Source organism: Natrix helvetica, assembly GCF_964273705.1.
Source record: "Natrix helvetica genome assembly, chromosome: 2".
NCBI lineage: Eukaryota > Metazoa > Chordata > Lepidosauria > Squamata > Natricidae > Natrix > Natrix helvetica.
Window position 1 is genome coordinate 243,575,973 of NC_138552.1, and position 26,166 is coordinate 243,602,138.

The 26,166-nt window shown below is 39.1% G+C and overlaps 1 protein-coding gene across 1 annotated transcript in view; it reads left to right on the forward strand.

Annotated features, from left to right (window-relative positions):
* The window catches only part of USH2A (usherin), a 507,951-nt gene that overhangs the window by 306,788 nt on the left and 174,997 nt on the right, over positions 1 to 26,166 (forward strand). Inside the window, exons 39-41 of the mRNA XM_081943929.1 lie at positions 16,718 to 16,868; positions 17,015 to 17,157; positions 23,685 to 24,313. Of these exons, the coding sequence (XP_081800055.1) occupies positions 16,718 to 16,868; positions 17,015 to 17,157; positions 23,685 to 24,313 (923 nt within the window). The remainder of the gene's footprint in view (positions 1 to 16,717; positions 16,869 to 17,014; positions 17,158 to 23,684; positions 24,314 to 26,166) is intronic.

Here is a 26,166-nt window from a genome sequence, read left to right on the forward strand (position 1 = left end):
AAAACTTTAAATCGTGAATAAAATAAATATTTATTTGTTTGTTTGACCATATAACATTAGTTTTCTATTTAATTATATTTTAGAATCTCAACTGGAAATTTATTACATAGGGATCTAGGTCTTTTTTGCAATATTTCTCAGTACTACTATTTATAAGAAAAAGTCATCCTGTTTTTTTCAAGATCTGGTTAAGGGCATCCTATAGTTGGTATGTCTTTTGAGCATATATTTTGGGTCATACTATTGTGCAAGTTTTATGAAAAAGAGAATATTAAAAATCTGAACAAAACAATTAAAAAATAAAATTAAGTAACTTTCAAATATGTAAGCAAGACATCCTACATTAAAACTGTATAGAGCTTTTATGCCTCATACAAATATTGGCATCTCAATTGAAATAACAACAACAAAATTATATCATTTCAACTAGAAAGGGTTTTGGAAAAGTATATAATTCCAATTTTATCTTTATTTTTCTTACTCGTTTTATAATCCTAAATCAAAGGTTATAAAATAAGTGAAACATTTTTTTTAAAAAAAAATAATAGAGCTGTGAATATTAAACAAAATCAAGCTATTTAGCTACACCTATATCTATTCAGGTAATAATTGGTTCTATTAATTCTGATTTTAAAATCAAAATTCATCATTATATTGACTGATATAAGATAAGTATAAGTTTACTTATTTGTTTTTACAACTGTCTTTAATATAGCCAGAAGTTGCCAACTTTTCAGACTTGTAAAAGTTCTGAATGGTCATGAGATTTCCTTGTTAAATGTTGATATCTACATTGTAAAAGGAAACCCTAACACTTAAAAGTGTTGGTAGATAGATAACATTAGATACACATTATGGGAAGAGAAGCTCTCTAGAACAAGCTCTAATGCTGGGAAAGGAAAGAGAAGAACAGGATGACCAACAGCAGAGTGCATGAGCTTAGTCAGAATTGGTGTGCCATTGGGAGACTTGAAATAATAGGTTAGGGATAGATTGTCAGTGATAGAAAATCAATCTATCTCGTTAGGCGTCAAAAATGACTTGGTTGCAAACAATCAGTCAATTGGTAGACATGGAAACAACCTTTGGTATGATTCAGTGAAAATGTCTGGAGCAAATAAATAATAATTTTGGTATTCTATTATTTTAGCCAGGATTATTAAAAATAGATGTTTTTTCCTTACTTATTACAATCATAAGTATGCTTTTATTTATTTAGTTTGATGATAAAATCATTGGTTCATCATATAAACCACATAAAAATGATTGAGATGTATTAAAAATGTTTTTAAATTCTGAGGATGCAATATATCTTATTAATAATTATTAATGCACTTTTTCAAAAAGTAGTAACCAATAACTTGATTAATTATCAGAATTCTCCAACTAACAAGAGTTAATCCCATCTACCTTCCATAAATTCAGTTGATTGTTGATGTTTGAGTACTGCTAAATATCTTGGAATAATCTCTCTCAAAAAATTCTTTGTAGATGCAACTAATTTTAACTGTTTACTGCTGTGCTTAAAAACAGAGTTTTTCTTAATATGTATTGTACATTTTTTGTCTTTCCTTACCTCCTTTTTTCTGTTTCTTACCACTCTTTTCTTTCTGCATAGTAGTAATAATGTTTTTAAAAATATGTCAAATGCTACATCCCCAATAGACAATCCCTGCTATGTCTAGAAAGATACAACCCCACACTTGTCATGCTGTAACAGTGGCGTAGCGTGGGTTGTCAGCACCCGGGGCAAGGCAAGTAATTTGGCCCCCTAAAGCGAGGGCGGCCCGACTGCAGCTGCCCCTGGGTCGGCATCAGTCAAGTGAGGCTCTCCATGCTGGCCTCCTGCCTTCCTCCCGAGGAGGAGCTCGAAGGGCAGCGGGAAAAGGCTCGACTGAAGGGAAGCAGGTGCCGCGGGGGTGGGAGGCGCACCGGGGGCTTCGGGAAGGCGCCGGCTTCCTGGGGCACTCCAGGCGGAGCGGGAGGACGCGGTGGCGTTGCAGCGGCGGGCAGACGGAGCGCAGTGCAGCGCCGCTCTCCTTCGCCTTCCCGAAGCCCCCGGTGCACCTCCCACCCCCGCGGCACCTGCTTCCCTTCAGTCGAGCCTTTTCCCGCTGCCCTTCGAGCTCCTCCTCGGGAGGAAAGAGACGGCCACAGTCCGGCAAAGGGCGGCGCAGGGCGAGTCAGGGCGCCCCCCCAGATGTTGCGCCCGGTGCGGCGGCCCCCCCTGCACCCCCCACGCTACGCCACTGTGCTGTAACCTTAGTGGGGGTGGTTCCCTCCCAGCCTTAGGTGATTGCAAGGGAGGGGTGCCAATGATACAGAGATGCTATTAGAGAAAGCATAGCAATATTTCCAACCATCTTCTGATTATGCTATTTGTGGTAGAAACACAGATCTGGATTAAATAACTAAAAACATGTAACAATCTTTTGGCAAAAATCTAGATGGCTCATTAATTGAAACTGGCAGCATAAAAAACAGGCTTCTATAGTTTATCAGTACTTTTCACTGCTTTCTGATATGAAATGCAGGGACATGACTGGTGAAAAAATATTAGCTTAAAGCAGGAGTTTTCAAACTTGGCCACTTTAAGACTTGTGCAAATCCCAGAATTCCTCAGCCAGCATAGCATAACTGGCTGAGAAATTCTGGAATTCGAAGCCCACAAGGCTTAAAGTGGCCAAGTTTGGAAACCACTGGGTTAAATTAAAACTGGTTGACCATACTCAGCAAAAGGAGCCCATATTTAGAAACACAATTTCTCACAGGTTATGTAGAAGTTGTTATATGTTTGCGTGCTATTTTATGCATTTCAAACTTATTGGAATGGTAAGGGGCTTATCATTTTTTGCTTTTGAGAAAGCTGGAAGATTTACATACATATCATTGGTTGGGCAAGAGATACTCCTGCCTGTCCAGTTTATATTGTACCAACTCCTTAGAGGAAATATCTGAGGAAGGATAATGCATTGAAACACAGCGGTTATCCAGTTCAGCACACATACAAAATCATGCTACCATTCTTCATCAGCAATTGGAGACCTGTCATTTTTCACATCCAAAGAACAGGCAGCTAATATTTTGCACATGCATGGGACATGGTGACTGCTATTGAGCCATGGTGGTGCAATGGTTAGAATGCAGTATTGTCAGGCATTCAATCCTGAGCGGTTCAAAATTGATTCAGCCCTCCATCATTCTGAGGTTGGTAAAATGAAGACTCAAATATTGGAGGCAATATTTGGACACTCTAAACTGCTCAGAGTGTGCTATAAAGCACCATGAAATGGTATGTAAGTCTAAGCGCTATTTTTATTTTTATTTTATTTTACAAATTGTTCTGCAGATGCTTCATCAGCTATGCAGCTCCAGTCATTCTTAAGGGCATTTAAGAAGCATTGAAAATTAAGCATTAAAATTCCTCATTAATATCCATTTTGAATGGTAAAATAGTTTCCCTTTGTGGATGGGTGTGTGCGTGGATGGGTGGGTAAATGGAAGGAGAGATGATAGATAGATGAAAGATAGATAGATAGATAGATAGATAGATAGATAGATAGATAGATAGATGATAGATAGATGATAGATAGAGAGATAGATAGATGATAGATAGATAGATAGATAGATAGATAGATAGATAGATAGATAGATGATAGATAGATAGATAGATAGATAGATAGATAGATAGATAGATAGATAGATAGATAGATAGATGATAGATAGATATTCTGATGAAGGAAAGAAAGCTCTTTCTTTCCTTCATCTGATGAAGGAAAGAAGCTGATGAAGGAAAGAAGCTTTTAAATTATTTTTATTAATAATTATTTTTATTTTCTTTCTTTTTTTTCTTTTTCTTTTATGCAAATTCACCATTATGACCTACTGTAAAATGCCAATTAAAGCATTTTGCATTGTCAAATGTTTAAAATGTACATCTGGAACTCTCAAAATGCAAAGATTCACCTATAAAATTGATTGATACTCCTGTAAGAAACCAATGTAAAAAGTAATTAAAGAAATTATTCTCAACTTGCTCTAGGGCACCATTCACTTTAGTCTGCATTGAATATCCATTTAACAAATTCATGCATTACAAATAATATTGAGCAATGCTTTTGTATTGACCCCATTAATCCATGATACTTTTTTTGGAAATTTGATGAGCCCATATAATATGGTGGTGGAGGCTGAAGTCACCAATTGACTACAGAATTCAGTGACTTTGGGACAGTACTTTCCACTCCAATCTCTTTTACAGGATACTTTTTGTGTAAAAAAGTAGAGGAGAGTATCTTGAATTTTCAAAAAATACAGATTATAAATTCTTGGATCACAGATTGTGGGGGTAGGGTTTAAGGAATTCCAACCACAGCCACTCAGTCTTGACAAGTTTGAGCTAGGTTTCTTCCATCCCATCTAGATGCAAAGACTTCCAGACACTTGGTTAGAACATTGTTAACTGTGAAACTCGGGATTGTGATACAAAGCTGGATGTCATTGGCATATTGATGATATTGAACCTCAAACCAGTGGATGATCTTACCCAGAGGTTTCATTTAGATGTTAAACAGCACAGGGGAGATTCCTGAATTACCCTACATGTTGGGGACTCTGGTTGCAATCTCTCTAGATTTCAGACTTCAAAAACAAAGCCTTCCAGTCAGTGGTGGGTTCCGGATCCCATTGCAACCGGTACGGTTGCGACAGACCCCGGCGTCCGCCACATCTTCATGCACGCATACACGCGCAGCCCTCACATGCGTCTTAGGCAGGCAGGCCACATCCTCTGCCAAACCTTTCCAATAAAGATTTTCATCATCCAGGTAGAGTTGTTTGGAAGCTGATTCATGGCAACTGGACTTCCTTTCTTGTTGGTTCAAAACATTTTGCTGCTTATCCAAGTGAAGAATCTACTTGGATAAGCAGTGAAACATTTTGAACCAACAAAGAAAGAAGTCCAGTTACCATGACACAACTTCCAAACCCACTGCCAAACATTGATAAGGATTCATATTCTCCTTTCTTCCTTCTCCTTCTATTAATTTATGATGAGTGGCTATTTTGGAAAACATAAAGCTAAGATGAACAGAATGAGAATTAAGCACTTAAGCATGAGACAGAAAATAAGAAGTAATGGGTCAAGAAATCATAGGTACTGAATTAATATGGAATTAATACTAGTCACTCAGTGAGTGACTAGTATAAAATGGGTATAATGGCCATACACAGAAAATATAGGAGGTTGGAATCACGAAATGAAGGAATGTAGAGTGGATGGGTTAAGAAGAAAACCAAGAAAGATGAATGGGTTGATTAGGTATTTTGAAAGGGAGCATTGAACAGTTTGAAGGTGGTACGTGGGTCTGGTAGAGGCAAGGATGGATAGAAGTATGTAGAGAGGTATGTAGATGTATTTCCTTTTCTTTTTTTTAATCTCATGCCTTTAATTTCTTACTCATTTTCTAATACTGCTTTTATACCAAAAAGGAATTCTCTGAAGAGTAGTAGTATATGTATGCTAATATTTCTTTGTATATGAATGTGGAGAAAGCCCCTGGCAATTCTGAAGTATTAAATTATAATTGAGAAGTAAGTCAAGGATCAAATATGCTCTTTGGGAGAGATCACTTTCCGGTAGGGAAAATATTATCTTTTTCACAGATTCATATATTTGTTTTGTATGTCTTGTAAATATCATTCTTCACAGTTTCTATGTTTAATTTAACACAAAACTCTGAGCAACTCAATTGCACGGGGGAGGGGTGAGAATTATTGGCAGTCTCCTAGAAGAAAATTGAAATGTACATGATTTTTCCCATATATCAGAGAAGTGCAAAAATCTAAACTGACATTTTACATCAAATGAATTATGAACTGTGTACTATGTACCTAAGGGAACAACAAGTAAATTAGCTTTTTGTTAAGGAAGGGGGAGAGAGAAGCTAAAATAATAAAAATGAGTTTTATCTGAATTTGACGTGCAATTCAGTAGTCTAAACACATGAGATTATAGATTATTTCAAATAGCAAATACTTCGAACAGTTTGTGAACAAAGCAAGTATTGTAAGCTGTAGTACAACTTGAACATTACACTCTTGATTGATTGATTATGGATTTTGTCTCATTCCAAGACATGGATGCTAGAATACCTATGGATGAATGCTAACAAGAATGGGAGAGAAACACAAAATTATACATTTGAAAGATATATGAAAAATGTTTTACATATTTGAAAGTTTACTTAGTTTTTGAGGTCTAGAATGTGTATTTTGATGGACATTTCTTTAAAAATGCCATTTAATTGATGGGTTTCCAATGTGTTCATCTGTTCCCACTGGGTGTAATATGAAAGAGTCTTCTGCAAATGATTAAGTACTGAATAATCAACATATCAAGGATGGAGAAAATCATATCTGCTGGCTTTATTCTTTCTGGTTTGATATGCTTCTCTGTACCAACATTACATATCCAGTTTTGTACCCTGAATTTTGATGCACATAACTAGGATACATGTGGCTTCTGTGCATAAAACCTTAAAATATTACTAGTCAAGGAGTTGGGCAAATGAATCTATCACATTTGCTTTTCTTTCATGAATTGATTATTCCTATTCTGGGCCATTTGTACAAAACTGTAGAAAACAATGTGCTTTGTGAATGGCATGTTAACGAGGGCAGGTAGAGAACACCTGAGCAAAAATAAATTCATCCATTATGTGGGAGATGCTGTCTACTATAAAGATTGCAAATTTTAATCATGAGGTTTTATATTTTCCACAAAAACAAAATAACCTATAAAGAGAATTGTTCAAACTGTTTCTGAAATTGATCTTTGAGGACTTTGACAAAATCTTACTGATCTGAAAATAGCAGTTGGCCCAGACCTAAATACATCCTTGTTCAACTATCTTTGAGCGGTGGAACAGCCGCTCACGCAACCCCCTTTTCCAGCCGTGCAAAGCGCCATTCAATGTATTTTTTAATTAATTTGACTGCATTTCTCTAATTATTTTTTTCTTTTAAGAAATCTATACTTTTCAAAATAAAAGAGATCATATATCTGCATAAAAAGAAAAAAATGTTCAATTAAAACATCAAAAGTAAACTACCGTGTTTCTCCGAAAATAAGACAGGGTCTTATTTTCTTTTTACACACAAAATATGGCTTGGGCCTTATTATGAGGGGAGGGTTTATTGTTTTGGGGTTGCTTGGCGGATGCTCTCTTGCGAGCGGGCTCCCAAAGAGCCGGGCACAGCCTCATGGGCGAATGGCTGTATAACAGCCATGAAGCAACCACACTCACGAGCAGCCACCCGGCAAACCCCCTTTCCAGCCGGGCACAGCACCATTCACTGACCTAGGGGTATCACCAAACTGCGTGAGCGCCTGTTCGCTGCCACCCAGCTCCCGTGGCTTGGCACCTTCAAAATGCCAATAAATGGCTCTCTGCACGGCTGGAGAGGGGTGTTGTGCAAGCGGCTGTTCCGTTCTCATTCACGTGCCTCCCATCCTCACAATGCCCTGGCCCAGCTCTCCCTGCAGAGCCAGGGCACCTCTGCTGCCACCTCTACCGCCACAATCCCAGCATGTTTTTTTCAGTGGCTTCAAAACCGAGTCATTTGGCAGGGGTCACTCTGGGTGCTGACAGCCAGCCCACAACCATAGAGCATACGCCCAGAGTGGCCACTTCCGAAAGACTCAGTTTGGAAGCTGCCAAAAAAGCCATGCTGGGATGGCGGTGCCCAGCAGCGGAGATGCCCTGGATCTGCAGTGAGAGCTGGGCCAGGGCATCGTGAGGCTGGGAGGCGCACGAGCGGCAGTGGAACAGCCACTCATGCAACCCCCTTCTCCTGCCGTGCAGAGTGCCATTCACTGGCATTTCGAAGGTGCCAAGCCACGAGAGCTGGGTGGCGGTGAACAGGTGGCTTGGCAATACCCCTAGGTCAGTGAATGACTCTCTGCACTGCTGGAAAGTGGGTTTGCAGGGTGGCTGCTGTGCCCGGCACTTTGGGAGCCCGCTTGCAAGAGAGCAGCTGCCCGGCAAAACCCCTCTTCAGCTGGGCACAGCGCCGCTCACCAACCTAGCGGTATCCCGAAGGCACCAAGCAACATGATCACCTTTGCCCCCCCCCCAGTTCCCATGGCTTGGCACCACTAGGTTGTTGAGCAGCGCTTTGCCTGGTCAGAGGTGGGGGGTTGTCCAGGGGGCTTGTTTGCGGGGGAGGGCTTATATTTTTGCCCACCAGAAAAATGTGGCATAGCCTTATTGTCAGAATATGTCGTATTTTGGGGGAAACACAGTAACATTGAAATTCATGACACTATTGAGGCAGATCAAAAGGCACTGCAGCACAAATTTAATCAAATGCCTGGGTGAACCACTATATTTTAAGATGACAGGTGCAGAAATTAACAAGCCAATCAATTGACCACAATAAGCTTCAGCAGTATGAAAAGATGCAGTTGTTTAATAATAATTCCATAAAATTATACTTGGATTATTTTTCAATCAATGAATCTTTAAATGGATAAGATTTTGATAAATTTTTGAAGAAAGTAAATATTGAGAGCTCTATTAAGAAATGTATTCATAAGTTTGATTTGGCATATTTGGTCCTTTATAGACATTTTTGTTGTTTAATTCTTCTTTTGGAAGCTCATTATTCTGTGGCTTGTTGGCTAGGTATCTATTTAAACAGCATGACATCTAATTGGCTCTCCTGGACAGCCATAAATTTTGTTGAGTGTATCTCTGAAATGTATTTATAATCATTAATCAGTCAACTAATTGCTTATTGGCATTTTTTAAAGTTCTGTGCACAGTTTACCACTTCAGTTTCAGTAAGGATGATAACCATATAAATATGCGTGCAAATAGTACTTGTGTGATTTGCAAGTTCAGACAACAAGGTGATTAGGGATACTGAAAGTTCTAGTCTTGTGAAAGAAAGCTAAAGAAATTGATTATCAATTCCACACACCAGCTACAAGAAGTGAGCACCTGACAAAACTGCTAGTCACCTTTTTCTATAGATATAATTACAATTACTTTACATGCTTAGCTACATCAGCAAAATTATTAGTTGGAATATATTTACAAAATTACTTGCCAGTAGTTCTGCTTATGATTATTCACAAAGTGATATTTGTTTCTGCTGGTACCGTGTTTCCCTGAAAATACGACAGGGTCTTATTTTCTTTTTACCTACAAAATATGGCTTGGGCTTCATTATGGGGGGAGGGTTTATTGTTTTGTGACCCACATCGGGGTCAATCCCTGGCTTCCAGTCAACACGAACTGCAACCGATCCGACAGGTAGGAGGAGAACCACCGTAAAACAGTGCCCCCCACTCCCAACCCCCCGAGTCGTCGCAGTAGGATACCATGAGCGATGGTATCGAAAGCCGCCGAGAGGTCTAATAGGGCAGGGACAGAGGAGCAGCCCCTGTCCCGGGCCCGCCAGAGATCATTGACCAATGCGACCAATGCCGTCTCTGTGCTGTACCCGGGCCTGAAACCCAACTGAAATGGATCCAGGTAGACAGCTTCATCCAGGTACTGGGGAAGCTGACGTGCTACCACACTCTTGACAACCTTTGCTACAAAGTGAAGGTTGGAGACCGGATGATAGTTGGCTAAAGAAGCTGGGTCCATGGACGGCTTCTTGAGGAGGGGCCTCACCACTGCCTCCTTCAAGGCGGTGGGAAAGAACCCCTCTCTCAGTGAAGCATTGGTAATCACCTGGAGCCAGCCTTGTGTCACGTCCTGGGAAGCCGAAACTAACCAAGAGGGACACGGGTCCAGCACACAAATGGCAGCACTGAGTTTCCCCATAATCCTGTCCATGCCCTCGGGGGTCACAGGGTCAAACTCATCCCAGATTGTCTCCACAAGATTCATCCCCGTCGACTCGCCCGAATCTACCCAGTCAGAGTCCAAGCCTGTCTGGATCTGAGCTATCTTATCCTGCAGATGCTGAACAAATTCTTCAGCCCTACCCTGCAAGGGGTCTTTCCCAGTTCCTTGGTTAAGTAAGGAACAGGTCACCCTAAACAGGGCGGCTGGGCAGTTATCTGCGGATGCGATAAGAGCGGAAAAATGTTGCTGTTTTGCCGCTTTTATCGCCACTAAGTAGGATTTAATATGAATTCTTACTAGTGTTCGATCAGATTCGGACCCGCTGACCCTCCAACCACTCTCTAGGCTTTTTTTCCGGCGTTTCATCTCCCGGAACTCCTCGGTAAACCAGGGAGCCCCCTGGGATCGACACTGGGTCAGAGGCCGCAAACGCACAACGTGATCCAAGGCCCCAATGGCCGCCCTATCCCAGGCTTCCACTAGGGCTTCGGTCGAGTTGTGAGCAAGGGATTCAGGAAAAGTCCCAAGCTCCATCAGGAACCTTTCAGGGTCCATCAGGTGCCTGGGGTGGAACCATCTAGTTAGTTCCACCTCCCTGCGGCAAGGGGTAGCAGTATGGAAGTCAAGCCTGATGAGGAAATGATCAGACCATGACAAGGATTGAATAGAAATATCCCCTAAATCTAGATCATTCATCCACTGCCCAGAGACAAAAATCAGGTCGAGCGTGTGTCCCCTATTATGGGTGGGGTCTTGACTTAATTGAGTTAGGTCCATAGCCGTCATGGAAGCCATGAACTCCCAAGCTGACTCAGATGTCTCACCAATGGAAGGCAGATTGAAATCCTCCAGGATCATAAGCCTGGGGAAATCAACCGTCAATCCAGCTAATACATGCAGCAGCTCTGGCAGGGCCGATGAAACGTAGCAGGGAGACAGGTACATAATAAAAAGGCCCATCTGAACTCCAAGGCCCCATTTCACAAAAAGGGACTCACACCCACCTATCTGAGGTACAGTGACCTCCTGAGGTCTGAGACTTTCCCTAATAACCACCGCCACCACCACCCCGCCCCTGCCCTGGGCTCTTGGCTGGTGAAACGCCCGGAAGACTGATGGGCATAGTTCACTAAGGGGAACACCCCTCTCATGGCCCAACCAGGTCTCTGTAATACACGCCAGGTCCACTCTACCTTCTTGTATGAGGTCATAAATGAAGGGGAGCCTTATGCACCACGGACCTGGCGTTAAGCGACACAAGCCGGAGACCAGGGTCCCGTAATCCCGAGCACCCGGGAGTGCGAGAAGGGCGATGAGGGTCGGAACACGCGATCGCTCTTAAACAGTGAACCTGCATCCCCCGAACATAATTTGGCCCTCGGCCCCCACCATATCTGCCTCTCCCACAAACAGTAGAGATGGTAAATCCCCCCAATGGAATGGCTTAATGTCTCCCCGGATTCCCGACCCTTCCCAGCACTCCCGACCAGCGCCCATTAGTTAGCTCTGGCCTGTGCCCTGGCAAACTCCCCTCCAAGCCTGTCTGAGCCATCCGAATCAACCCTTGTAAAAAACCCCAAAGAAATATCTTCTTTGCATGCAGTCACCTGGGAAACCCCCTTTGCAGCCAGACACAGCGCTATTCACTGACCTAGGGGTATTGCCAAGCCGTGTGAGCCCCTGTTCAACGCCACCCAGCTCCCATGGCTTGGCACCTTCCAAATGCCAGTGAATGGCGCTCTGCACAGCTGCAAAGGGGGTTTGCTGGGTTTGCTGGGTGGCTGCTCATGAGTGTGGTCGCTTCATGGCTGTTGTGTTGCACTGCTGTGACAGCGCAACACAGCCATTGACCCATGAGGCTGTGCCTGGCTCTTTAGGAGCCCACTCGCAAGAGAGCAGCCGCCCAGCAACCCCGCTCTTCAGCTGGGCACAGCGCTGCTCACCAACCTAGCGGTATCCCTAAGGCACCAAGCAATGCAATCACCTTTGCCTCCTCCCAGATTCCCACAGCTTGGCACCTTCGGGATACTGCTAGGTTGGTGAGTGGCGTTCTGCCTGGCTGGAGGTGGGAAGTTGTCCAGGGGGCTTATATGCGGGGGGGGGGGGGCTTATATTATTGCCCACCAGAAAAATGTAGCATGGTTGTATTATGAGGACATGTCGTATTTTCAGGGAAACATGGTACCATAATCATTTCAGTGCTTATGTGCTGGTCATAGTAGTGTCCTCTGGTGTATTACAGTCTGCTATACTAAAGACCGAAATAGGAAATATGGTATCCTTTAACTTTCCCCATGATTGTAGTCTCTTGTCAGTGGTCATTTGTCCATATTGATGCTCAACAGAGACAATTTATTATTGTTTCTGTTCAGTTGTTCAGCGATTCCTGACATCTTATGTCTTGATTTGTCAGGATTATTATAACTGTTTTGAGTTCCTGCAGCCTCATGTTTGGCTCATCATTCTTAGTATTTAAACACCTAGTTTTCTATTGTAATTTAGTATAATTCAAGATGCTGAATACAATCTATAGTGTTCTTATTGGCATTGCACAAGGTCAAAGATGTCAAACTGGTGGACCATGGGCCGGATGCGTCACGCGCAGGCCACACCCACCCCAGCTCTGTGAATAGGAAAAACATTGAAAAAATCACATGATGGCAACGTGATGCCATGAGTTTGATGCCATGTACTAGGTTAGCTATAGAATCAGCTGTTTATCTATGGCTGCCCTATTTTACCAGACAAGATAATACTTTCACTTAAAAATGTAATCTGATGGAAACCAAAAAGCATGCCTTTTCTGTCACAGTGTGTGTCCAATGGAACAGAACACCCCTTAAGATTGGGAAATACCTAATTTTGCCAAATTTTTGTAGAACATTTAAGACATGGCTGTTCTCCTACACATTAGACTAGAACACTGATTTTGTGTATTTAGATGACTTTGTGTAAAAGGGTAATTATTTGGCTACATATTGTTTGTTCCTTTTTGTTAATGTGTTTTTTATTTTCCTTTCTATTATTATAAGTCACTTTAGAGTTATACATGAAAGGAACTGCCCTATAGATTGATTGATTAAATAAATAAATAAATAAATAAATAAATAAATAAATAAATATTGACCTTTTTATTTCCTTCAATTTTTTCAGGTATTCTTCAGTGACTTTTGTTTTCACATTATCTATGTGAAAAGTATATGACAAATCCGAAATGGCAGTAAAGAATTTGTCACACACGGGTTTTATTTCATTATTTAAAATCTTAATTTCTTTCTTCTTTAGAAAGCAACATCTCAGTTTGATAAGTTCACCAGTTGTATGAAATTCTCGCCTCTTAGATGATCTTATTTCACTGAGCCCAATTTGTATATTTTTTGCTATGTAAGGAAAGCTGTCAGAAAAAAAGGGAACTCAACTGAAATTCTGTAATAAAAAGATGGTTTCTTTTTATTTTCCCCAGATTTTGAAGAAAGCCTTCAAACAGGACCCCCCAAATTCTCAATTTGGATAGACATTAGAAATTTTAAAATCTTAAACATTCATTCCGTTTTACTGATCAGATTTTGTCAATGAAGGAAGAACAAAATGTTCTTAATATAGTATCATTAGCTTTATTAAGTTAGATTAAGACTAGCCATATTGGCATATACCAGGACTGCAAAGGTATGGTCCTGGGTCCACATGAATGGACACTTGTGTAACTTACCTATACATATCTCTTAATAGTTCATTTATTTTTATGTAAAGCCTGTCTTTCTTTCCAAGAATTTGCAGTGGAATATAATATCTTAACCTTGCCTAATCTCTAAAATAGCAAAACTGACTAGTTTGTGCTGCTAAGGAGAGATAAAATTAAATTCTTCATCCATTGCACTTTTTCTGTATACTTGATGCATGCTATTTTGCCATGGTAATTTAGCATTTACTGGACAAGATGTGTTGATTCAGTAAGTTAACAGTGGAGTGGTTGCCCCTTGAGGGATGTAGTAAACTTCAAAAAAGGCAGTTGAAGTAGCATTGTTTGTTAGAGGCATTATATCATCCTGATATATAAGCGGCTCTTCTATTAAGAAAGTGACAGAGAAATTATTGCTCGCTTATAATTATTGCTTTTGTATGAAGCCAGTCTTTATAGGAAATGTTAGGACTAAAGAAATGAAAGGAGGAACACTCCTATCAAGTTTCTATTCATAAAAATATGTACATTGTTGAATAACGAGAATCCAGCATTATAGGTGATCAGCTATTTGGATGCTCTTGATTAGTTTAACAATGGATCCAGTTTTTTTCAAAATATCTTGAAAAAAAGCATTAGAGATTCCATTTAGATCCTTGGAGTGCAATCAGGAGGTGTGGAGGGTGACTGAGTGGAAGGTTGCCTTTCAGAAATTATACATAGTTTATAGATAACCTTTAATGCAATAGGAACAACCTACACTGCCCTACATATAAACCAGAAGCAGGTAACCTTTTGGCAACAGAAGCTGCCCTTTTTTTGTATTCTGAGACACTTGCAATTTACTATTACAAAATTCGTTAACAGGGAGCTCTGGATTAGGACAAGGCAAAAATTTAATGCTGAGGCCAGCTTCTCTTCTGCAGAGTGAACAGGAACAGAGAAGCAATACTAGAATCCAATACTCTTTTCACTCTTCTTAAACCATGGCTTATGAAACAGGAATGGTGGCTTTGAAAGTTTAATTATCAATAAATTCTCAGGACATTAAGTGTTCCATGTACAGAATTTGTTTAAACCAGGGGTCTGCAACCCACAGCTCTGGAGCCACGTGTGGCTCGTTCATCCCTCTGCTGCAGCTCCCTGTCACTCAAAATATGTGTCATAACTACCAATGTGAGATATCCGCCGGCATGCAATTTATTGAGGTTTTTGACCCATTTTTTTTTTTCGGAGTTCAAAATGTTTTTGTTGCATGCAGAAATAAAAAATTGTTTTCTCTGTAGCAGTTCATTGATTTCATAAATGCAGCACACTATATATATAGTTCATATTCATGTTGAATAAATGTGATGATACCTCCCGCCTACCAAACATCTGGAAACCAGCCCTAGCCAACAAAACGAACACCACCCACCACCCAAGCCATTACAATACAAAACAGCAATGCACACACAGCCAGCACCAATCAGCACCAATCTACCAATCATGATACAACCACACAACCAATCATTCCACTTACTGAAACAAAGCCAGCACCCCATCCCCTCCCACCAAGATTTACAGAAAGACGGCAGCTCCCTTCGCATTTTAAGCCCAACGTTTCGGCAAGTGAGATCTTGCCGAAACGTTGCCAAGACAATCTCAATCCTACATGGGAAAAGACCCGAATACAACAAAACCAACATACCTACACCCGTGAAAATCTACGAAAACATTATATATATATATATATATATATATATATATATATATATATATATATATATATATATATATATATATATATATATATATATATATATATATATATATATATATATATATATATATATATATATATATATATATATATATATATATATATCCCCATGTTTTCTTTTCTGTGGGAGACAGATCTAAATGGCTCCTTGAGTGTTTAAGTTTGCTGACCCCTGGTTTAAACACACACAACAGAATTTCAGTTCTGTTTACCAATCTTTTCATTATTTCACAACTGCTCTCAAAACTCTCACAAATGTAAGAACTAGCATTTAGGTGTGTTTTAGAAGTCTGAATTCTGAAAATGACTTCTAAATCCCAGCCATCAAGCTCAGTCTAAAGTACCAATGTAACTCTTACATTTAAAGTCTAATTGGCTTCCAATATCTAAAACAGCATTTCCTCCATTTCTTATTATTTCTTACTTATTTATTGTAATTTGTCAAACAAAAATGAGAACAAGAATAAAAGAATAAAAATACAATGACAGGGACGAGAGGCACAATAATGCATTTATGGACACTCCCTCTACTGACCAGTTAAGTATGAAGTAATGTCCACAGAAGTCAATTTGTGAGTGAAACTGTGAAAAATAAGACAGCTATTAATTATCAAAGAAGTCTCTATTAATCAGTCTGTAATAGTTAAAATAGCCCAAGTAAAAGTTCTCATATGTTTTATCTATAGAAATTGCACCTCATTTTTGGAATGTCTTCTTAGATAAAGGCCAACAATGAATTCCTTTCTGCATCAGGCTGAAACCTCTCTTTGACATTTTAGCTTAATTTTTTTTTCCTGTTCCTATCATTGTGATTGCTATTGTATTTTTGTTTAGAACTTCATTGATTTTTAAGCTCTATCTTCATCTACCCTGAAATGTGGATAAAATGTGATTTTTATGCAATTAATATAATTAATAATTGTCATGTTATCACATACAATAACACTGCGCTCCTTTGATCATGCTTGGCTTACCATGTGACTAGAACTAGAAATATGCAAGATAGCTTATTATGTAGCTTGTAATTGCTGAGGATAGAAAAAACAGGTATCTTTAGTCATTGGTTTTGAAGCTGATTTGTTAAGCTCCCTTGTACCAGATAGCAATCAGACTCAGGTGAGCCAAATCGGTTGTTTTCAGATGATAAGATAGATACACCGCATTATAAATGTGAAAGCATCACATATGAATCTATCTATGGATTTATATTAGTATGGATGTACTATGATAACATTATTAAAAGAAGTGTGTAGCCCAATTCTACAGTAGCACAAACAGATATTAAATTAAACTGTGCTTTAATTGCTGTTGATCCTCAATATTAGTTTTCCAGTGTATTAAGTATTTTGATTCTATCCAGCATATGTTGCCCACATCTTTCTCTGCTCTAATTCATCCATGTTTTTCCAACAGCTCCAGATGGCATGTTGCCTCCTAGGCTTTCATCTGCTACTCCAACCAGTCTTCAGGTTTTCTGGTCTACACCAGTTCGTAATAATGCTCCAGGCTTACCCAGATACCGACTCCAAATAAGACTTAAGAACTGCCCAGAAAATAATACAGAGTAAGCAGATAAATACTCTTATTCTGAAGAGATGCAAACGGATGTGTGATGGTTTATCTCAAATGCAGCACTTCTCTCCACACAGTATTCCCTTGTGATCTTGTATTTCACATCTTAAAATATGTATTTTTATTTTTTTGCTTTAGGTTGTTTGCTAAACCAACAATTTATTTACATCACATACTGAAGAACCTGCAGCCACATACATCTTATGAGTTGAGGGTTATTGCCTGCAATGAATATGGTGATACATTCAGCAACTGGATTCTGATGGATACAGAAGAGGATAGTAAGTAGCTTGCAAAAGTATACGGTACACTTTTGCAGGACATACAATGTAAAAGTCAATGTAATGGTTATAGCATTTACTACGATTACTGAAGCTATTACTATGCTTTTCGACTATGCAAAGCTGCATGCAGATTCTGGTCAAAGGTCTCTGTTTTTGAAAAATATTCTCATTACAGGTGATATAAATGTTAAAAGAACCTGGCTCCTATATAATTTTTATTATATATATTTTTTAATATTGTCTTTTAAAACATTTCAATATTTCTATACATTGTTAAGAATAGAGAAAAATCTCAGACCAAAAGATAAATAAGTGCACATCTTGGAAGGATATCATAACTTTTTGATGCATTCATTATGCTGCAATCTTAAAAAAGTTTTCAACCCTGTTAGTCTCATTCCCGTTACTTGGTTCTTTTAACTAAGGATGCTAAACACTAAATATTTGTCCTTCAGCATGCAACTTGTGCCATAGAATGACTCTATCTCATGAACTACTCACCAAGAGCTGCTCACCACTTGAGACCTAGATAGCAACAATATTGTGGTTATAATACATGCATGACCCCAAATGAGGCCACCTGAAGCCTTTTTGTATGCGCCTCAATTCATTCCAAAGTTGTTGCTGATTTTAGCTGAATGTGTAAAAATTAAAATTACTAAGATTAGATGGGGACGGGATGTGGGAATATGGAGGAAAGGTTCAATTTATGCAAAGTTTAACCCAATGATCCCTTTCTAGATCTTAAATAATACCATTATCCCAACCTCCATCCACAGAAAATCAGACTCTGTTGCTTAAGACAACTTTTCTTGGGAGCGACAGTCCCAAACTGACTCTTTGACTCACAGACAAGCAATTACAATTGATCCATTAGCACCAGGATAGACCAACTGGGTTCCCCAGTTTAAACACACACCACAATGGAATTCAGGAACAGAATTTGTGGAGCATTTTAGAAATGTAATAAATACAATGATATTGTAGACAGAAAAGCAAACCCATCAGTGAAATCTGTCAGGGACAATAGGACTCTCTGCCTTTGTTTGTAGCACATGTGATCCATTCCTTCCAATCCTACATTGGATTTTTAATGTCTTTGTTAGAAAAAGACAAATAGACTCCCCCCCCCCCTCATAATACCATTAATAGAAAAATGTCAGCTGAATGTCAACTTGTTATACAGCTCTTTAAAAAACAAACCAGGATTCTTTCAAAATCCATACCTGGGTGGATTCTTAAATATTAAGTATTATTGTTAGATTCTTTTTTTTTAAATGGTTTTTTTAACCATAGAAGTGGCAATTGTCAGGAACTCATTTTATAGTCTATCAGTTGCAAAGTTTGATTACATTTACATTTAAAATTCTGCTCTGGAAAGTTCACTAAATACCAGTTACTTACAGATACGTTCTGCCTAACCTCTGAAAAGTATACAACTCTCATTACCTTTAAAATGCAATAATCTATTTCTGTTGCCCACTGCATATATCAAGAAATTCTATGATTCTTGTCTTGCCTGGCCATCGGAAGATAATTCTGCACCAGTAAGTAAATAAACACTTGTCTCTAGTCAGATGATTAGAAAAGATTAATGATAATTTTATACCTCCTTTTCTTAAATAGAGTCTGAACTTTTGAAGCAGACAAGCAAAATCCCATAAAAGATAATTTCATTTGGCAAAATGAAACTACCTTCCAGTATTAATGTTGTAATGAAATAGCCTGAGAATCAATCAAAGGCATTAAGCGATATGCCCCTTCTCTTCCACTCCTCATCTGCTGTAGTTGGCTCTATAAACAATTCCTAATAAGTAACAGGAGTTTATTATTTTATTTTCAGCCCTAGCAGGCGAGGTTGTGTCACTGTCAGACTCTTGCAGGCTCCCATCCAGTGACAACTGCATTGGCAACACGTTCTATTCCACATTGATTTTACAGTTAAGGACCTGATTGTGATATATAGAGATTTTAAGAATTCAGCTGAGAGGCTGACTTTTGCCTTTTATCATTCCATTAAAATTTTATAACCATCTTTTTCATGTCATTTCACCCATGAATTCTTACTTTAAAAAGTGATTGCTGCTATTGGGTGCGTACCTTTTTTTTCCATATTCAGAACTTTTTATTATATTAGCAAACTACTCCAATTATAGTTAATAGTTGTGTTTTACATAATTGTGGTGACCCAGTCAGCCAAGCAGGATCATGCTAGCTGATGGTGTCTTCACAGACAGAGACAGGCTGCCAAAGTCCATCTAGTCATCTGACAAAATCATGAGATAAAACTTTAATTCTTCTTTTTCCAGCAGGGCCAATTCCAAGTTCTCCGGAGGGTTGTTTGTCCTGGATACTCAGACTGGAGTATCAGGTAGTTTGAAATAAGTACAGGAGTGAACCATCCACTGTCATAGAACCTTAGGCAATCCATGACCTTTTAGGTCATCATTTCAGAACAATTCCCTTACCTAAACAGTGAAACTAAATAGCCATGGGTAGGCAAAAAAGCAGGGGGAGTGGGGGTGACTTCCAACTTCCTGCCAGTTTCCCCATTGACTTTTCTTGTAAGAAGCTGGCACAGAGCACTAGAAATGCCAATTAAGTGACTATGGCTGACATGTCAGGGCAGCAACACTGAAGGAGCCCACAGTTTTGCTAAATCCTGCGAAACTCATAGGTTCCAGATTTTGGACACATTCTGTAAGTTAGCCCAATTAAGGTCCCTTGGTTTAAAAATGGTTGTCCTATAATGCACATTTTGCCCAATCGACAGGTACAAACAATCAAAAAAATACAATAGTTTGAGTAACATACAGTTAGGATCTTTACTGGCAACCAAGAAAGATAGTTCACTTCACCTATTCTGGGCAAGAGTAGAAATTTCTGAATAGGCCTTTTGGGTTTAATCTAAGATATACGTCCCTCAGGTTCTCACAGTACCAAAATCACTCAGGTGGGTCCTATAAATGGGAAATGTTCACAGGTATAATTCGAAGAAAGCTGGTCTTGTTAGACCTGATACCTTGAAGTAGTCCAGGGGTGTCAAACTTGCAATGACCCGTCATTACATGACATATCACAACCTTTTCCCCTTTGCTAAAATGGGGGTAAGAGTTGCCAGCACGTGATGCATCTAGCCCACGGGCCACGAGTTTGATGCCCCTGAAGTAGTCTATTTGTAGCCTTTCCCTAAACAAATTATTTAACATGCACACTCCTCCCTTTTGCTATTCTGTAACTTTTTGCACAAAGGTGTTTGAGGCAGAGTTCCCAGGCTGGGTCTCTTGTACACAGTTGTCATCTTTGTAGACAACAGTCAGGAGCTGTGGGGGCTAAGACTTGCCTTTTCTGCATCTGCTGTAATAAGTGTATCATCCTAGTCCTCTTTCATCTATGAAAATGATTCTTAGGTCAAGGGTGTGACATGTTTGAATTAAGTTATCTTTTTTTAAGTGTTTCCATTTTACAAAGAGAACAGTAGCAAATGAAGGTAAAAAAGGTATCCTTTCCTTTATAATGTTTTTTGGGGAAGAACAAGGCAAAGTAGAAAATTAAGTTAAGCTTCTGTTCTCATAAGTTATAGCAGATAATGTTAAAAGGGCGATGTCTAAACGCAGCAAGGGTTTGTAATACAAGTTCATCTCATTATCCCAAATGTTATACCCATAATACTAGCAGTAGGGATGGAAGCTTTATCTTACTTATTATAAGAGAAAACAAACTGCTTGGTTATTTTCTTCCTGCAGATAACCACAGTCCAATTGTCCAGATAGATGCCTAATTAGTAAGTTGTTGACCATCCCTGTAGAAAATGAATCTTGAAAGCTGAATTGCTTTAAGTTCATTATCACTTTCTGTACCTTAAATCTTAACAAGATGTTTTCCTTTTTAAAAAAAAATTCAAAATTATTTAAATCTATTTATCATTTTTGGAATTATGGAAATAAAAAAAAACCTCCTCATCTTAAAACAAACTTGAAGATCCAAAGTTTTCTGAAACTTTCTGGAATAATTTTGAATATTCCTTGTATATTTTAAGCCCTTTCTAATATGTAACTTTGCAATTTATAGAACCACGCACCTAGAATCTGTCTTCACAGTAATTTCATAGAAATGTACGTAGGGGTAATTGCTGTTATAAGCAATATGCACTGATTAATCAGGGGGGGGGGAAGTAGATATTGATATAATACTTCATGACTAGCTTATTTTTTCCCCTTTTTTCAATTGGATTGTGGAATGTAACTCAAAGTCCCTGGCACTGTTGCTTTTGAAAATGTATATGAAACAACAACAACAACAACAAAACCTTGAAAACTCTTTTAAATGATTACGGTACTCAAGAATATATTTTCAAAAGATTTTCAATAAAATGTAGTGTTAACACAAAATCTCATAAATGCCAAAAATGCTGTGGGCAGAATAGGTGGGCATAGCATTCTTGATCCCTTGCAACAATTTATAGATTTCACAAGATGGTTTATAAGAATACTAAATGTTCTGGAATTACAGCTGTTATTGATCAGTGATTGAGCCAGATTTGTGTTTTTGCACCATGTTCTTGCTTGTACCCAGAGAGCAGTAAAGCCTCAATATAATAAAAAGCACCTGCATTTTAAATGAAATTTCAATTGAAAAACTTAACAGCCCTTCAAATTGCTGAATTTAACGCAGCCCACTAAAGCTTAAATAACGTTTTTGCCTCCACAGGCTGAGGGGTTTTGCATTCAAGGTGACTTGATTGTGTCGCATGGTGAAATTATTTACAATTAAGGGATTTCTCGAGGGGGGGGCAGTTGCCGAGTATTTGCTGTTCCACGACACCTATGCGGGCATATGGTTCATCTTTTTCAGTATTCATGGAAGCTCCTGAACCTTTATGATAATTGAATCTGTTAGAGTGCTGAGTGGAGCAAGCATAAAACCTGTTAACCTAAAGGTCAGATCTGTGCATTGTTTATTTATCAGTAGGTGAAAGAGCTAAATCGGCAGCTTCTGTCACAGTCACAGTAAAAAATCACCTACAATATTAACAGGAAGTAGATAAATTGCAAAAAATGGATTAGAATGATAAACAGAAGAGAGAATAAATATTGCATATGTAACAAGAAGCATAGGACTAGCTTTACTGGGCTATGAAACATGCAGGCTTGCTACAAGGTTGTAGCAAGCAATTACTGAAAGTAATTAAGAATATGTTCTGAAAGAAAAACAGCAAAAGTTAAAAAAATTATTCTTGCCCAGTTTCAATTTTTTTTTAAAAAAATCATGAATTAACTCTTAAAATTCATTCATTAATTCAGATGAGCCCATTTGGCCATGGAATGGATATGGCAGACAAGCTGTTTTTTCCCTTTTCCTTTTCCCCTCTGTTCATCATCTTCTCCCAAGGGTTTGGCTGCTCTTCTAATATAATTGGGGGAACAGGATGGGGAAGCACAAGGGAAGTTCTCTTGAGGGAAGTTCTTTCATATGTTTTAGCCTAGTTTTGCATCTCCTTTTAGGTTTGCATAGAACAATGGATAGAAGAAAGGTGCTTTTGATATCAGAAATAATAGAGTAATGTTGTATTAATGTTAAAAGGTTTGGGAAGTTTCCTGTTGCATCATACCAAACTTTCACTTAGGAAAGAATGTTTAATTTATATTAGCCTTTAACAACACCAACCCTAGAAGGCAAATAAATAGTTCTTCTCTGACACTATTTTTCCATTGTAGTTCATGTTAGTAGCATATCAAAATTGAACATTGGAATTCCTGATCTTGTGCCTTGCTTTAATTATGGGAGGGACTATACTATGATGATTAATTAGAAGGGGTTTGTATTCAGCAAACGCTTATAATTATTGGACAGGTTCTCTCACCCATGGGAGGCTTTTGATTCAGCAGACGGTTTTCACTGAATAAATGGGAGAGGAGTTGACATTCACCCCACTTGTCACTTGTGCCTTCAGTTCTCCATCTTTCCCTAAAATCTGGTCATGGAAGTTGGGAATTACAATGGAAAATCAGAATTGCTTTCTGCCAGTGGCAGTGTTCTGAGCAGAGTCCCTAAAGAATACACTCCACTAGCAGAATCCATAATGTATTCTCTAAATCATTGTAAAAGTGGGCTAAGTTAATACTCTGTAGAATCATTGACTATAATGGTTGAGTTAAGCCAGGATTAGCCATGGGGCTGGTTTATATACTGTTAAATCATAATGGATGGGTTCACCCATTATATTAAGCCCAAACTGAACAAATTGCATTATATTATAATGTTATTATAAAATGAGACCAATGGGATTCTCAATTCACCTGAGAACTAAATGATAGGTTTCAAAGAATAAATAGTTACATAATCTCTGTTCGCTATTGCATTCATTACAGTAAAGGGAACTTGAGGGTGGCTTCTCTCCATTGCTTATATTGTATTTAAGAAACAAAGGTATTTTCCAGTGAAAAAGTTTCATTTTTGCATTATATGGCTGCACATCAGGAGCAATGATGTTGTTCTCCCCCGCAACCTTCCTTCTGTTGTAGAACCAGGACCTATTGACCCACCACTAATCTTGGAAGTGAAATCCAGAGAAACAACCATTTCTTGGCAGCCTCCTTCAAGGCCAAATGGCATTGTAACCCATTACAACATCTATCAAAACAAGCAGCTGCATGCTACTATACCAGGAGCTAGATCAAAATATGTTACATCTTTCTTGCAACCATATACTGTTTACAGATTTCAAGTGGAAGGATGCACTTCCAAAGGGTGCTCCCTTTCCCCTGAGAGCCTACCTATACAAACCCTTCCAGATGCACCTGAAGACATCCCTGCTCCAGAACTATACTCAGACACACCAACATCTGTGCTCGTGTCATGGCAATCTCCTCTTCATCCAAATGGACCAGTTGAAAACTTCACAATAGAGAGGCGAGTAAAGGGAACTGAACACGTGTCCACAGTAGCCTCTTTTCCTTCCAATTGCTCCAAAAGTTATCTAGACCAAAGTGCTGGTCTCAGCCCTTGGAAAGAATATGAATACAGAATACTGGCAAGCACTTTTCAAGGTGGTGTTAACAGCAGTTCTTGGGTAGAAGTCACCACCAGGCCTTCAAGACCTGAAAACATCCAGGCTCCTAAGGTGCAAGCATTGGATCCATACACTGCCCAGGTTTGTTTAGCCTTATTTTTAAATTATACTCTACATGCTTTTTTTTCCACTTTATTTCCTAATATTAATTAATTGGTGATGTCACATAGACAATTTCTGGAGACTTCATTGGTTAATATAGCTGCCATGTACTAAGCTCTTTCAACTTTGTTTGTTTGTTTGTGAAAATTTATATAGCCACCCAACTCACTCTCAGTGACTTTAGGCAGCTTGCCAACATAAAAATATCATTTAAAAAAATAAGCCATGGTGCCACAGAGGTTAGAATGCAGTATTGCAGGCTAATTCTGCCAACTGCCAGGAGTTCCATCCTCATTGGTTCAAGGTTGACTTAGCCTTCCATCCTTCTGAGGTTGGTAAAATGAGGAGAGAGATTGTTGGGGACAATATGCTGACTCTGTAAATCACTTAGTCAGTAAAGCAGTGTGAAGCAGTATATAACTCTAAGGTTTTTTTACTATTGCTGTGAATAGCAATAACCTCCAACCCCCCTTGGCAACAACAATTAATAAGCCATTTGATGGGATCCACTGCACTCTGGTTTCTCCAGGTCCATTGGCACAAGTGGGTCTTCAGTGCCTTGAAAAATTTCTGTGTGTCAAAGTGGGGGGCAAACTTATCTCTGTGGGGATGATGTTCCATAGTGAGGTAGCCACCATGGAGAAGGCCCTTCTTCTTAGTCCTGCCAGAGGTACCTCCTTAGGAGAGGGGACTCATAACATTTCTGCCTCCTCACTCAGGTGGGTTGGGTAGCTGTGACTGAGAAAAGACAGTCCTTCAAATAACCTGATCCCAAGCCATGCAGGGTTTTAAAATGAATAACCAGCACCTTGAATTGGACCCAGAAGTGAATTGGCAGCCAGTGCAGTTCTCACAGGAGAGATCTAGTCTGCACAAAACCATATGGGCTGCTGCATTTCATACCACAACTGTTTTGTGTAAAGCAGCACATTACACCATAATTGACCTTCATCAACTGTTCTGCATCAACCTGCAACCAAAGTAATCCAAATGACTTCTTGCTCCCATAAAAACTTCATCTGTTATTCTGTTCAGACTAATTAGTTACTATCTCCATTGACTGTTCACATTTTCAAGTTTCCTGTGATACATTTTGATGGGCTAGGGTTAGGGTTAGAGATCAAAGTATGTTTCCTTGCATGTCAAAGGTTCACTGATATTTCCAACCACAGTGATAAGTGATCTGACCCAGCATCTTCATGTAGATATTAAGGAACAAGGGATAGAAATAGACCACATGAGAACAGATGCTGGGTCAACTTCCCCTTCCCTCACTGTAATGACTAGAACTGTCTGCTTAGGAAGGAATGGACCCACTGCAACTTCATACTCCTCATGTTTGCCCATGAACTCAGATATAGTTTATAAAGATGCCAAGAGTGATGTATTGAAGTCAGATGAAGGCTTATTTCTAACATCCAGACCCAGGTGCCATTCATCCACCAGAGCAATGTGGTTTTCATACCATAATCATAGCTAACTCTGGCTACAAGGAATTGGGATAATCCATTTCATCTTTAGCAGTAATCTCGCTACTTTTTCAAGAACTTTCCCTACATCAGTTCATTAGCTATTGGGCAGATTAAAGGTTTTCATAAATTAAAAATAAATAAATAAACCGAACTCCAGAAAGGTTCTATCTTGCACCTGGGTGCAATAGAGAAAACAGCTCTCTTGCATGTGACTTGAAAAATCAGTCTTTTAATATTAAGAAGTATCTATAACAGCACCTTTCCTGCAAACACTGGTTCTTGGATTAGACAGTGCTGAGACAGATGATGCCTTAGACTTTTCAACTTAAAACTTTCAGTTTTCTGTTTTTCCAGGTTTAG